This window comes from Podarcis filfolensis (genome assembly GCF_964270895.1).
Source record: "Podarcis filfolensis genome assembly, chromosome: 1".
Lineage (NCBI taxonomy): Eukaryota > Metazoa > Chordata > Lepidosauria > Squamata > Lacertidae > Podarcis > Podarcis filfolensis.
Genome location: NC_139604.1, coordinates 126,424,989 through 126,440,512, shown reverse-complemented (window position 1 = coordinate 126,440,512; position 15,524 = coordinate 126,424,989). Strand labels below are relative to the sequence as shown.

General features: G+C 45.2%; 1 protein-coding gene across 2 annotated transcripts in view; it reads left to right on the top strand.

The window, feature by feature from the left end:
• The window catches only part of RHOJ (ras homolog family member J), a 63,577-nt gene that overhangs the window by 45,937 nt on the left and 2,116 nt on the right, over positions 1-15,524 (top strand). Inside the window, exons 2-5 of one of the 2 annotated variants that reach the window (XM_083620950.1) lie at positions 4,771-4,829; positions 7,809-7,973; positions 10,145-10,240; positions 12,884-15,083. In XM_083620950.1, the coding sequence (XP_083477076.1) occupies positions 4,771-4,829; positions 7,809-7,973; positions 10,145-10,240; positions 12,884-13,030 (467 nt within the window). In that variant the 3' untranslated portion in view covers positions 13,031-15,083. Of the gene's footprint in view, positions 1-4,770; positions 4,830-7,808; positions 7,974-10,144; positions 10,241-12,883; positions 15,152-15,524 lie in introns of both variants that reach the window. The other variant, XM_083620949.1, reaches the window with a different exon arrangement.

Below are 15,524 nucleotides of genomic sequence, written 5' to 3'. Positions count from 1 at the left end.
GGGGACTTTTGTGCATCTTTATCAGGACCTGCTTGCCTTGGCCCTTGACTTAATAAATAGCCGCGGAGCTGTCGATAGCAACTGGATTTCCTGACAGGCCAGAGGTAGTGGCAGATATGAAAATGATCAATCCGTCCTCCCAGCTGCTCTGTTACGTTGCGTTGCCAGATGCTTTCACGTCTCACCCAGAGCCTCCAAAACTACATGGGTGGGATCCAGCAATACCATATCATTCTACAGTGGGGGCCCTCAGGAAACAAGTGAAATGGACTTTTAATAATAAATTACACCCGGGAGGGGAGGAGTGGTGTTAAATGATAAATGAGATTAGTCAGACAAAAAGAAATCAGCACCTGGTAGCTCATGCCACAGGTAGATGAACAGAGAGATCAAGCCTAATCCATCACAGTTATTATTTTTGCATGGAAGGAGAGTGGACTAGTTCTCCACCGACTTCCAGGCAAACTTCCAGATAGCTTCATTAGACAGGAAACCTGCTGAGCTGTCAGTCTGCCTGCCTTCCTCCGGCTGTTATTGACGGAGCTTTAAAGTGAGATGGATGCGGCGCAGAATTCGGACCTCGTTAAGGTGCAACGGGTAAAAGTTCTCGGTGCGTTTTATCAGTTTGCCAGCAAACCCCTGACTTTATGATGGGCACCATATTTTGTTGGGAAAAGGACCATTCTGCACGATGCTTTGAGCCCTGTCTGATTCTTGGGTTCCTGTATTGGTGTAGGGAGGGCAGGTTCGAAGATAGGAGAGCAAGCTTGCCGAACCAGTCCCTTTGTCTAGGCAACAATTGTGGCTGGCTAGTTAGGCACCAGGATTGTTGTTGTTTAGTTGTTTAGTCGTTTAGTCATGTCCGACTCTTCATGACCCCATGGACCAGAGCACGCCAGGCACTCCTGTCTTCCACTGCCTCCCACAGTTTGGTCAAACTCATGCTGGTAGCTTCGAGAACACTGTCCAACCATCTCATCCTCTGTCATCCCCTTCTCCTTGTGCCCTCCATCTTTCCCAACATCAGGGTCTTTTCCAGGGAGTCTTCTCTTCTCATGAGGTGGCCAAAGTATTGGAGCCTCAGCTTCACGATCGGTCCTTCCAGGGCTGATTTCCTTCAGAAGGTTTGATCTTCTTGCAGTCCATGGGACTCTCAAGAGTCTCCTCCAGCACCAGAATTCAAAAGCATCAATTCTTTGGCGATCAGCCTTCTTTATGGTCCAGCTCTCACTTCCTTACATCACTACTGGGAAAACCATAACTTCAACTATACGGGCCTTTGTTGGCAAGGTGATGCCTCTGCTTTTTAAGATGCTGTCTAGGTTTGTCATCGCTTTTCTCCCGAGAAGCAGGAGTCTTTTAATTTCATGGCTGCTGTCACCATCTGCAGTGATCATGGAGCCCAAGAAAGTAAAATCTCTCACTGCCTCCATATCTTTCCCTTCTATTTGCCAGGAGGTGATGGGCCCAGTGGCCATGATCTTCGTTTTTTGGATGTTGAGCTTCAGACCGTATTTTGCGCTCTCCTCTTTCACCCTCATTAAAAGGTTCTTTAATTCCTCCTCACTTTCTGCCATCAAGGTTGTGTCATCTGAATATCTGAGGTTGTTGATATTTCTTCTGGCAATCTTAATTCCGGCTTCGGATTCATCCAGCCCAGCCTTTCGCATGATGAATTCTGCATATAAGTTAAATAAGCAGGGAGACAATATACAGCCTTGTCATACTCCTTTCCCAATTTTGAACCAATCAGTTGTTCCATATCCAGTTCTAACTGTAGCTTCTTGTCCCACATAGAGATTTCTCAGGAGACAGATGAGGTGATCAGGCACTCCCATTTCTTTAAGAACTTGCCATAGTTTGCTGTGGTCGACACAGTCAAAGGCTTTTGCATAGACAATGAAGCAGAAGATGTCTTTCTGGGACTCTCTAGCTTTCTCCATAAACAAGCACCAGGATTAGCATAACCAAAGAAGTTGGGTGGGCAGAAAGAAAAAAGCGAGATAGGGGGTTGTTGTGTGAGAGCTGAGCTGGAAGCAGGCTGGTAGCTGCAGAGACAGAGGCATGCTTGCTTTGTGCCAGGGGTGATGGCAGGGACTGGGCAGAAGAGGAATGGTGGAGGCTGCCTTCCCAGCTTGACCCTTCCAGGGAGGAGGAAGAGGAAGACAGTTTAGATTTACAACAGGGGTTTGAGGGAGGTCACAGCTCAGAGGCAGATGAGGGGGGGAGTTGGGAAATCATGGAAGAGGAGGAAGAGGAAGCACCGGGGGGGCGACAGCTGACGGACACAGTGTCTTTAGAAAGCATTTCAGACCCCCCCTCCCAGAACCCAGCGAGCCTTGAAAGCAGGAGAGCAAAGAGCTCAAAAACAGAGGGCATGTAGCAGCATCCGTAGAGGAGACGATGAGATTGATGAATGAGAAAGTGGGAGAGACGGGGGGGTGGAGATTCACTCGCACAACGCCATTATCCAAAAGGCTGGGTTCTATAGCCTCTCTGTGTAAAGACTGAAATAAAAAAGGACAGTGAGAAACGTTTCCTTGTCTTTATACTTTCCTGGGCAACCAGCCGGGAGCCGCTGACAGCATCTTGACAGGCACCAACTTGAATAAAATATTGTGGGGGCCCAGGTAAGCCCCGCCTCGCACAATCGATCACATGATGCAGTGCACACACACTATTTGAATAGGAATGCCCATCAACTTTGTGGGGGGCTGGCCCCCTCAAATACTTTCTTGCTGTGAGTCCCTCACAGGTTGTATATATGTGGAAATAAATCCGTATATCGACCATCTCCACTGACCTTCATTCCATGGAAACCAAACTCCTGGTAAGCACCTGGAACTTATGAAATCTCTCACTGCTCAGGGATTGGGGTGGCGTTTAGCAGTGCATAATGTGCAGACTTGGCACCAGCACCCAACAAATGGGGTGAATGTCAGGGGTCTGCCACTACTACCGTGTTGCTTCTAACTCACCTTTTCTCTAAACTAAAACATCCCAAACGCTGCAACCTTTCCTCATAGAGGAAATAATCAGCTTTGCTTTCCTCTCAGCCCATCCTCTTCCCATGATGCATTGGACTACTTGGAGCCCCTTTGTGGGGGGGTGGAAAGTTGATTTAGCCAGATGAATCATGTAACGTAAAGCAAAAGCAATTATTTATCTCTGGATCAGAGCAGGCTTGCTCTTGGCCACCACCTGAATGGGAGGCTGCTCAGAAGACTGTTTATACTTCCCGGGACTCCTGGGAGGAAGGGCATAACACAAACTAAACAAGATTTTCAATAGATGAGTGTTGGGAGACATAAACACATAAAAGAATAGCCATGCTTTGTCCAAAACGAACTCCCATCGCTCTCACCGAGATGGTGGGTTCTGACGCAAGGACCAAGACACTGCAAACTATCTTCCACTGGAAAGAAAGAAGAGGAAGGGGGGAACGGATGCCAAATGTACCAAACCCAGACATAACCCAAACACTCCCTCAGTAAGGAAGAGTCGCAACCTAGATCTGGGCTCTTAGAGATGAGTACCCACCAGCGGGGGGTCTCTTCCTGACCCTGCGTAGCTTCCTTAGATCTCTTGCTACCCCGAAATCACCAGCCTGGGAAGTTCATCTGCACACTGGAGCTAGAATAACAAAAGATGAGCTAAGTGCAACAGATGTCTAATTTTGTTTGGTGGGTGCTTTTCTTCCAACTTCAAAACATCACACGAGTCCATTGTCATGCGAGGATCCCAACCAAATTTCAGCCTGAATCCATGCAGCTACTCTTCCTTTCATCCATCCATCATCTTCCCTTCTTATCCTGTCTCCCTCTCTTGTCTCTTCCAGTGTCAAAATTTAAGGTCCTGTGCTGTGGGTTAAACCACAGAGCCTAGGATTTGCCAATCAGAAGGTCGGCAGTTCAAATCCCCATGACGGGGTGAGCTCCCGTTGCTCAGTCCCTGCTCCTGCCAACCTAACAGTTTGAAAGCACATCAAAGTGCAAGTAGATAAATAGGTACTGCTCCGGTGGGAAGGTAAACGGCGTTTCCGTGTGCTGCTCTGGTTTGCCAGAAGCGGCTTAGTCATGCTGGCCACATGACCCGGAAGCTGTATGCTGGCTCCCTCAGCTAATAAAGCGAGATGAGCGCCGCAACCCCAGAGTCGGTCACGACTGGACCTAAAGGTCAGGGGTCTCTTTACCTTTACCTAATGGGCAGGGATAGGTCTAATGTTACTCCACGTCAAGCTCTTAAGCCAACCTTTTCTCTAAACCAGTGTTTCCCAAAGTGGGCGATACCACCCCCTGGGGGCGCTGGGACAATCCAGTGGGGCAGTAGTAGCCTCGGGTGCAATTGGGGGAGGGCGTTGAATAAAAGTAAGGGGGCAGTGGAAGCATAAAGAAAGAAGAATTTTAAAAACAACCATTCATACAACGCCTCCCCTGGATCTGGCAGTCATGCTGGAGATGATGGGTTTCCTGGGCTTGGGTAAACCCTTTTGGGTAAACCCAGGCCCAAGAAGTGGGTCTCAGCTTGCCTGCCTATTTCAACAATGGCAGGGGGACTGTGGCACCGACCTTGACCCTCGAGCAGATTGGACTGAGCTGGCAGGATTTCCGGGGGCCATTGAGTAATCCCCCCCCCCGAAAAGGTGGTGGTAGACCAAATAAGTTTGGGAACCTCTGCTCCAAACTGAAAAAAGCCCAAATTTTGCAAGGGCCCTTATTCTGATCCAACCAGACTCCTGTAATATATTTCTGTTTTCTCTTTTTTTTATAGTGACTGTGACAGTCGGAGGCAGACAGCATTTGCTTGGACTTTATGACACTGCAGGACAGGTAATCTACCATCATTTCTACATGTTACGTCTATCTTCAGTGCCGCTGTTCTTCTCCTGAAGAAAATTTTGGGGTTCTTCTTTCTTCCTTAAGGCAGGCAAAAATGTAAGCTTTTCATTTTTGGAAACTTGCACAAGAGTCACTTCATACACGCAGACACATGGTATAAAAAGCCTTGCAGCACTCTGAAGACTACCAATTTATTATAACATACATTTGATGATAAAAGACATCATAGGATTATGTTGCATTATATGATGTTCTAACTAATTTAGAGTTTGTACTGTGCATGTAATATTCATTTAAGAAATTAAAATGATATTAGAAAAAGAAAAACAAATTTATTACAGCATACAGTAGGGCTGCCATATTTCAAAAAGTGATAATCGGGGCACATAAGTTGTTTAGATTTTTTTTTTGGCAGCGTTATTTAGCTTTTTTGGTAGGGGGGCAAAGTTGTTGAGCACAATTTTTGAGGAAAGATGGCAAAAACGACACTGCTGACATGGGTTGCCATTTGTCCAGATTTTCCTGGACATGATACCGATTTCTTCACTGCTGCCGACTGCAGTATTCTAGGTATTTCTGGGAAATCCCGGACGTATGGCAATCCTAGCCTTAGGTTTCATGGACTAGAGTCTGCTTCATCAGATGCCTGTAACTTATGTCACATTGAAGCTGAAACTCTATACGCACGTAGGAAGCTGCCTAGTGCTGAGTCAGAACATTGATCCCTCTGGCTGAATATTGTCTACACTGACTGGCAGCAGCTGTCCAGAGTTTCAGGCAGGGGGGCATTTTCCAGCCCTTCTTGCAGACGCCAGGATTTGAACCTGGGACCTTCTACATGCCAAGCAAATGCCCTAACACTGAGCTAGGGCCTCTGCCCTCTTACTCTTACATATATGAGAAAAAGCCTTGCTGAATTACTTCTCAGCAGACGTGCATAGGATTGCACAGTACAAAAGCCTATCTTGGTTTTGCTGCAAAAAAAACTAAGCATGGCCACACCTCCAGAAATAATTATTGCTAAGTTGTGGGCGAACATATCAGACGACACAGCAATTCTTCAAACAGCTCTTGTTTATTCAAAGGCCAACTGAACTGAGGAGCTCAGTCAGCCTGCTTATATAGAGCTCCAGAACAACGTCACTGTTGCAACTTTCTAAAACTATCCAATCACTGAACGTCACTTTCGATCCTTCATTTGCATACAAACTATCCAATCACTTTCGATCCTTCATTTGCATAACTATCTACATTTCCCCCTGCTGGCCCAGGGTGAGAACGTCAGTACATAACACCTATGCAATACTGTCAGCAGCTTACCATGAAAACAGGGTCATAACCTTCCCCCCCCCCCCGCCCCAACATTTCTCCAATGAAAATAAAAAGGTAAAGGGACCCCTGGCCATTAGGTACAGTCGCGGACAACTCTGGGGTTGTGGCGGTCATCTCGCTTTATTGGCCGAGGGAGCCGGCGTACAGCTTCCGGGTCATGTGGCCAGCATGACTAAGCCGCTTCTGGCGAACCAAAGCAGCGCATGGTAATGGCGTTTACCTTCCCGCCAGAGCGGTACCTATTTATCTACTTGCACTTGGATGTGCTTTCGAACTGCTAGGTTGGCAGGAGCAGGGACCGAGCAACGGGAGCTCACCCCATTGTGGGGATTCGAACCGCCGACCTTCTGATCGGCAAGTCCTCTGTGGTTTAACCCACAGCGCCACCTGTGTCCCTCCAATGAGAATAAGGACATCCTATTCCTTATCTTCCAACTTTTCTCAGATGAAAATAGAGACATCCCCTCTGATGAAAATAAGGAAAAACGGGGTATTCCAGGATCAAATCAGAAACCGAGGCGGCTTCAGTAAATCGGGGACTGTCCCTGGAAAATAGGGACACTTGGAGGGCCGGCAGGGGCCTCTGTCTCGCCTCCCCATCTCCCCTGGGATTTTGCCCTCGGCACAAGAGTCCAAGTGAATTACCCAACCTAGTGTCATGACAGCCAATTATCTCAGAGTCAAGTGTTGATGTCGCATTCCATGTCTCCAGCTCTCTTTCTGACATTCTTAATGGTGCCCCAAGCTTCACCTCTCCGAAGCAAATATTGTTCGGAAACTCAAAAGGCTTTGTTGTGAACCTTCTTGCAAGAATCTAGTGCCATCTCGTGGTCACTCTAAGCTATCTGTTTTGCAGTTCACCACATCAAAAAGTGTACGGTAAAGAATCCCTGACAGATGGCCGTCCAACCTATGTTAATAATAATAATAATAATAATAATAATAATAATAATAATAATATTTTATTGAAAATTTTCCATAAGAAAATAAAGGAAAAGAAAAAGAACGAAAAGAAAAGAAAAGAAAAATTAAAGAAAAATACTTGAAATTGTGATACAATATGGAATACAGGTATATAAGTAATACAGTTATTCCAACGAATGAAAAATTACTAACAAGATAAAAGCAATCCATTTGTATATTGTAAGCATTGTCATATTTTCTATCCATCGCTTAAAGAGGGCCATGGTTTTATCTTTCCAATGAATCAATATCAGTCTTTCGGCAGACAGTCAAACCCCACGGCTGGTATATGGTTTAAAATAATCTCACCGCCTGAGAATTTTACATTTCCCCCCAAAGCAGGGCTTTTCCTAAGAGAACAAGGGAGGCATTCATGGCGAGTTCTAGATTAGAAAAATAGCACTGCCCCAAAGTAGTATTTATTTCAAACAGCTCTTGCTGTCAGAAACTTCTTCTTAATGTTTAGTGAACTGCCTGCTCCTGGCCCCGAAAGCTAATAAGAAAACACCTAGGCAACTCAATAAATTTTGACTTTATCACGTGCAAAAACGGTTGTGTGGATGCTTAGAATCAAAGAATTGGGAGGAATCAGAAAGGACATCTAGTTTGCTGCTCCAAATAACCATTTCACTGCTGTTGTAATGCTCTCATTTAAATTCTTTTGCTGTCTGGCAGGAGGACTACAACCAGCTCAGGCCTCTCTCTTACCCCAACACGGACGTGTTTTTGATCTGTTTCTCCGTGGTGAACCCTGCCTCGTACCACAACGTCCAGGAGGAATGGGTGCCGGAACTGAAAGTCTGCATGCCCCATGTGCCTTATGTTCTGATAGGAACACAGGTAAAGGATGGCTGGGGAGTCTGCAAAACACTGGTCTCGGGTGTGTTCATGCTAACTCAGCCAACTGGAAAAGCTCAGTCGGTAGAGCATGAGGGTCGTCGGTTCGAATCCCATGTTGGGCAAAAGATTCCTGCATTGCAGGGGGCTGGACTAGATCCAGTGTGGTGTAGTGGTTAAGAGCAGTGGACTCATAATCTGGTGAACCGGGTTCACGTCTCTGCTCCTCCACATGCAGCTGCTGGGTGACCTTGGGCTAGTCCATAGCTGTCAAATTACAAATTTGAAAATAAGGGACCAGCAGCCTCGAAAATAAGAGATCAGCAGCCAAAATAAGGGATTTTTCGGACACAGGTATGTTCAACTTCTGAGCCCCTCCGAGCCAAAGGCAGAAAGCCCAGCCAGCAGCCAAACGAAGCTTCAAGAGGTGGTTCCCACAGCGCAGCAACCCAGCAAAGGGGATGCAGCAAGGAAAATCACCATCACCTCTCTGCTGGGAAGCGCTGAGCAAAGGCGAGTCCCCAGGCAACGCGGCCAATTTGATCGGGACAAGGCATGCAAGCGCCACCCCCCAGTCGTTCTTAGACTCCTTATTGGGTGAGCAATGCAGCCAAGCAACACAATTGGAGCCTCCCTCCTCCCTGGCCAGCAGGGAGGGAGGGAGAGGAGCTGCTTCCTTTGAAACCCAGGAAATTTAAGGGACATCATCAATAAGGGACAGCAGTGGGACACGGCACTGGGATAAGGGAGTTTCCCACCAAATAAGGGACGGTTGACAGCTATGGGCTAGTCACACTTCTCTGAAGTCTCTCAGCCTCACTCACCTCACAGAGTGTTTGTTGTGGGGGAGGAAGGGAAAGGAGAATGTTAGCTGCCTTGAGACTTCTTCGGGTAGTGATAAAGGGGGATATCAAATCCAAATTCTTCTTCTTCTTCTTCTTCTTCTTCTTCTTCTTCTTCTTCTTCTTCTTCTTCTTCAGCTCTCCGATTCTACAATTGCAGCTGCCACATGATAGTTCACTTTGTGACCATTACAATGCCAAATAATGTGATGATGGGCAGACAGATAGGACTAGGCAGAAGGTTTCTGCTCAGTGAGGGATGCCATAGCTGTGAACAAGCCTTTAACTTTGGGGGGGGGGGGATAGACTAACATCTTTATTGAAAGTTCAAAAATACATAACTATATGTGTGCCAAGAGACGCAAACAGAAAAGAGAAAATGAAAAAAAGAAACAGAACCCGGGCAGAAGGGAAAACAAAGAGGGGGAGCCCAAAGCTGTATATTTTACAAGGTTGTTAATTGTACTTCACCAGATCTGAACCTATTGCAGTATTTGTAAGAATGGATTCCAAACATCATTGAATTTGTCCATCGCAAGTCTGCATTTATATGCAAGTTGTTCATATGTTCCGAGCTTGTATGTGTAAGTGTTCAATGCCCTCGTAGAAGGGAGCCGCATTTTTATTATTCCAATTCATCAATATCAGTCTTTTTGCCGCGGTAAGGGCACAGAGAGTCCACTCCTATTGTCCTTTTGTAAGGTTCCATGTGCTGAGTATATAATTCAAGAGGATATTTTGCTCTGTAAATGTAAGGTTGCTTTGTACAGTTCTGTTGATAAACAGTTAAAGGTAAAGGTAAAGGAACCCTGACCATTAGGTCCTTTTATGGCCGACTCTGGGGTGGCGGCGCTCATCTTGCTTTATTGGCCGAGGGAGCCGGCGTTTGTCTGCAAACAGCTTCCGGGTCATGTGGCCGGCATGACTAAGCCACTTCTGGTGAACCAGAGCAGTGCACAGAAACGCCGTTTACCTTCCTGCCAGAGCAGTACCTATTTATCTACTTGCACTTTGACGTGCTTTCAAACTGCTAGGTTAGCAGGAGCAGGGACCGAACAACGGGAGCTCACCCCGTGGCAGGGATTCGAACCGCCAACCTTCTGATCGGCAAGTCCTAGGCTCTGTGGTTTAACCCACAGTGCCACCCGCATCCCTATCTATAGTTTCAGTTACCTTCTGCCAAAACATCTTTCAATATAGGACAATGAAAAAACACTTTTTTAGAGAAGCATTATCTCTGTTGCATCTCCAACAGTTAGAGACCTTAGATAGCCCTTTTTTCTTTTCTTTTTTGAACAAGCCTTAAACTTTACGTCTGCTTTAAACTCCTAGATTGACCTACGAGATGATCCAAAAACCTTGACTCGATTGCTCTACATGAAGGAGAAGCCCCTGTCTTACGAACACGGCATCAAACTGGCTAAAGAGGTACTGTTGCTCCCATTAAACCCAAGAGCCAAGACGCCGCATGCAAGGGCATGAAAATCATGCATATCTTGACTGATTGAGCCAGGATTTGATCAGGCAAACTAGACCTACACCTGATTTGGGCCCTGTACCTTCCTTGTAAACTAAGCCAGGCTCATTGTTGTTGTTGTATATACAGTATGTATGTATTTTCCGTATTTTTCGCTCCATAAGACGCACCTGACCATAAGACACACCTAGTTTTTAGAGGAGGAAAACATGGGGGGGAAATATTCTGAATGAAGGGGAGCCATGGCTTCCGTCCGTCCTCCGCGGCTTGCTTTAAAGCAGCAAAGCGGACAGGAGCCGCTTGCACGTCCCTCCTCCACACAGCTTTCGCTTCATAAGACACACAGACATTTCCCCTTACTTTTTAGGAAGGAAAAAAATGTGTCTTATGGAGTGAAAAATACGGTTTTTTCCCCAGTCCAGGACTCAAGGCAGCTTACACAGATAAAACAGAGCCATCTAAAAACCTAGAAAAGACTATCGTTACAATACAAGTTCTTCATAAGTGCCTATACATGCAGATTTTACTTCCACTCTGTCCATATGAGAAGTCCACAGAAGAGGGGAAAGGATGTTTGATGGCTTTAGGTCAAATAGAACCTCCATGTCCATGGATAGTCTACCTGTGAATACCCATTGCTGGGGAGCAATGGCAGAATATAGATATTTGTCTTCATGCTCTGCTTGAAGGCTACTCCTAGAGGTACCCAGTTTAGCCGCCATGGGATACAGGATGTTGGGCTAGGATGCAAGCTAAAGGATAGATGATAGATAGATAGATTAGATATAGATAGATAGATAGATAGATAGATAGATAGATAGATAGATGATATAGATAGATGATAGATAGATGATAGATAGATGATAGATAGATAGATAGATAGATAGATAGATAGATAGATAGATAGATAGATGATAGATAGATGATAGATAGATAGATGATAGATAGATAGATAGATAGATAGATGATAGATAGATAGATAGATAGATAGATAGATAGATGATAGATAGATAGATAGATAGATAGATAGATAGATAGATAGATGATAGATAGATAGATGATAGATAGATAGATGATAGATAGATGATAGATAGATAGATAGATAGATATAGATAGATAGATAGATAGATAGATAGATAGATAGATAGATGATAGATAGATAGATGATAGATGATAGATAGATAGATAGATAGATAGATAGATAGATAGATAGATAGATAGATAGATGATAGATAGATATAGATAGATAGATGATAGATAGATGATAGATAGATAGATAGATAGATAGATAGATAGATAGATGATAGATAGATAGATGATAGATAGATAGATAGATAGATGATAGATAGATAGATAGATGATAGATAGATAGATAGATAGATGATAGATGATAGATAGATAGATAGATAGATGATAGATAGATAGATAGATAGATGATAGATAGATAGATAGATAGATGATAGATGATAGATGATAGATGATAGATGATAGATAGATAGATAGATAGATAGATAGATAGATGATAGATTGAATTATATGCTCTTATATGCCCCAGCCACTCTGGGAGGCTTCCAGCAAATCATAAAACAACAGTAAAACATCTTAGATAGCTTTAGACAAATTCTTGGAGGAAGACAGAGGACTCTTCTTTCGGCCAACAAAGTCAAATGGAACCTCCTTGCCTGGGGGCACTCTACCTTTCAATACCCAGAGCAGGGTCAGCAACCTTTTTCAGCCGTGGGCTGGTCCACCATCCCTCAGACCATGTGGTGGGCTGGACGATTTTTTTTGGGGGGGGGATGAACAAATTCCTATGCCCCACAAATAACCCAGAGATGCATTTTAAATAAAAGCACACATTCTACTCATGTAAAAACATGCTGATTCCTGGACCGTCCTTGGGCTGGATTGACAAGGCAATTGGGCCACATCTGGCCCACGGGCCTTAGGTTGCCTACCCTTGACCCAGAGGTTATTTTTGTTTTTTTGTTTTTTTAATATTAATTTTTATTAATTTTTTAACATATCATTTTCAACAATAATTAAACATACTTTTATATCTTATACAATTTTTTGACTTCCATCAATCGCATCTGAATTTTTTTCAATCTGTTCACTTAATTTACATTTCTTACTTTCACTATTACATTTAAATTTCATAACTAATATCTCTATTCTTTCTCTACTTTGCAATATTTCATATATTTCTCCTTACAAAACTTCTTGCAGTCCTGCTAGCGTAATTTGTTGATTGCAATTGCTCTTCGAATAGTTCGTATATTTCTTCCAATCTTCTGTAAATCTCTGGTCCCGCAGGTTTCGAATCCTTCCTGTCATTTTATCCAATTCTGCATAGTCCATTAATTTCGTCTGCCCTTCTTCTTTTGTCGAAATTTCTTCTTGCTTCCATTTCTGGGCTAACAATACTCTTGCCGCTGTTGTTGCATATAAAAATAATTTAACATCTTGTCTATTAATGTCCTCACCTATAATACCGAGTAAAAATGCTTCTGGGTTTTTTTATGACCCAGAGGTTATTTTCTTGCCACCGTTGCTCAGGCCTGTCTGTCTCTCTCTTTTTTTATTCGTTCTAGATCGGCGCCCAGTGCTACCTGGAGTGCTCAGCCTTGACTCAGAAAGGCCTGAAGGCCGTCTTTGACGAAGCGATACTCACCATATTCAATCCCAAGAAGAAAAAGAAACCATGCTCTGAGTGCAGCAGCTGCTGTCGAGTTGTATGACGACGACCGGAATATTGGAACGGGGTTGGGCTGGTGTTTGGCCAGAGTCTTCCCATCCCATAATTTCACACCTGCACAAAAGATCGTAGGACATGACCAGGAAGGAGGCATCTTCAAAGGGAGATCTTCCCCGTCTGTGATTCCTCCTAAGCTTGCGCCTTCTCGTATCTTACCTGCTTTTTTCTAACCGCTACAGAGCTGTAGATACAAGCAGCTGGTCCATATTGTGGTCACTTTACCTCAGGCAAAGCTAGCTGATAAAGTAAAGCAGCTGAGAGAACTCTTCCTGCGGTGTCAGGATCCGGAAAAAAAACGTGAAAAGATCTCAAAGGATCCTGCAGCAAAACTGAGAGAATCTCTAGATTCAGTAATTTGTAGCCTTCAGCAACAACGAATGAATTGATTTGTTCCGGTATGAATATTCAATCACGACCGGGCCACAAAAGCTAAATCAGGCAGGCAAATAACTCTTCCAGAGTTGACCGTGGTTAAGATATTGATGCAACATTAGAGATCCTGTTTTAATCTGCTTTTTTATGAATATTCCCCGTTTCGAAAAGAGCCTCATTTCTTGGGGAGGAGGGAAACGATGTGGTATCAAACTGACATTTACTGTATTTTGTCTCCCTTTTTATATACTGAGCATTATCCAACTAGAGAGCCATCAAAATGTATTGTCATTTTACCCTTGGGCACCTGGGATTTTATTTTATTTTTTACTAAATTGAGTACCACACAACTGAATTTTCTTGCTTGCAAATGGCTATAGCCAGGGTCTGGAAGGAGCTGCATGTATATTCTGAATGCAGACCTAGTTCCCTCTTCACCCAGTTGTTCTCGCTGTTGTTTTAAGATGTAGGATCCTAGAGCTGCTGGGTTGGAAGGGACCTCAGCAGTCATCTAGTCCAACCCGCTGCAATGCAGGAAATTCTGGGAAACTGCTCATTGAACAACCTCCGAAAGGATATCATAAAGTTGAGGAAGGTTCAGAAAATGGTAATGGAAGTGATAAATGGGATGACCAACTCCCCTATGAGGAAAGGTTATAGCATTTGCTGGTGTGTTTTTTTTGGTTTAGAGAAAAGGCGAGTGAGAAGCAACACAATAGAAATGTATAAAATCATAAAGTGGGTACAGAAAGCGTTTTTCTCCCCCTTTCTCATGTCACAATGAAGATGAATCTTGGAAGATTCAGGACAGATAAAAGAAAGTGCTTCATCACACAGCACCTGCAGGCCTGGAGAGACTGCAGGCAGTGTGGTGCAGTGGTTAGAGTGTTGGACTAGGTCCTGGGAGGCCAGGGTTCAAATCCCCCCTCAGCCGTGAAACTTGCTGGGTGGCCTTGGGCTGGTCACTGTCTTTCAACCTAACCTACCTCACAGGGTTGTTGTGAGGATAAGATGTGGGGAGACCAAGCAGGTTTGCCACGATGAGCTCCTAATAATAATAATAATAATAATAATAATAATAATAATAATAATAATTTATTTATACCCCGCCCATCTGGCTGGGTTTCCCCAGCCACTCTGGGCGGCTTCCAACAGAACACCAAAATACAATAACCTATTAAACATTAAAAGCTTCCCTAAACAGGGCTGCCTTCAGATGTCTTCTAAAAGTTTGGTAGCTATTTTTCTCTTTGACATCTGGTGGGAGGGCGTTCCACAGGGCGGGTGCCACTACCGAGAAGGCCCTCTGCCTGGTTCCCTGTAACTTGGCTTCTCGCAGCGAGGGAACCGCCAGAAGGCCCTCGGCACTGGACCTCAGTGTCCGGGCAGAACGATGAAAGTGGAGACGCCCCTTCAGGTATACTGGGCTGAGGCCGTTTAGGGCTTTAAAGGTTAGGGCTTGGAAGAAAGGTTAGTTAAGCTATGGAATTCATGCCGCCTGTGTGTCATGACGGCAACCGACTTTGTTGGTTTTAAAAGGAGATTAAAAAGGTACCCCTGCCCGTACGGGCCAGTCGTGTCCGACTTTGAGGTTGTGCGCCCATCCCACTTAAGAGGCCGGGGGCCAGCGCTGTCCGAAGACACTTCCGGGTCATGTGGCCAGTGTGACAAGCTGCATCTGGCGAGCCAGCGCAGCACACGGAAACGCCGTTTACCTTCCCGCTAGTAAGCGGTCCCTATTTATCTACTTGCACCCGGGGGTGCTTTCGAACTGCTAGGTTGGCAGGCGCTGGGACCGAGCAACAGGAGCACACCCCGCCGCGGGGATTCGAACCGCCGACCTGACGATCAGCAAGTCCTAGGCGCTGAGGTTTTACCCACAGCGCCACCCGCGTCCCTAAAAGGGGATTAGATACCGTGGTTTTCGCCCTATAGGACGCACCAGCCCATAGGACGCACCTAGTTTTTTTGGGGGGGGAATAAAAATCCCCCGCCCCAGGCGCGGGGCTGGGGCGGGTGATGCCTGAGCTTCCCCCAACCCCAGCCCCCAGAACAGGCTGCTATCCGCAAGCCTAGGGAGCCCGGCGGGAAGTCCCGCCGGGCTC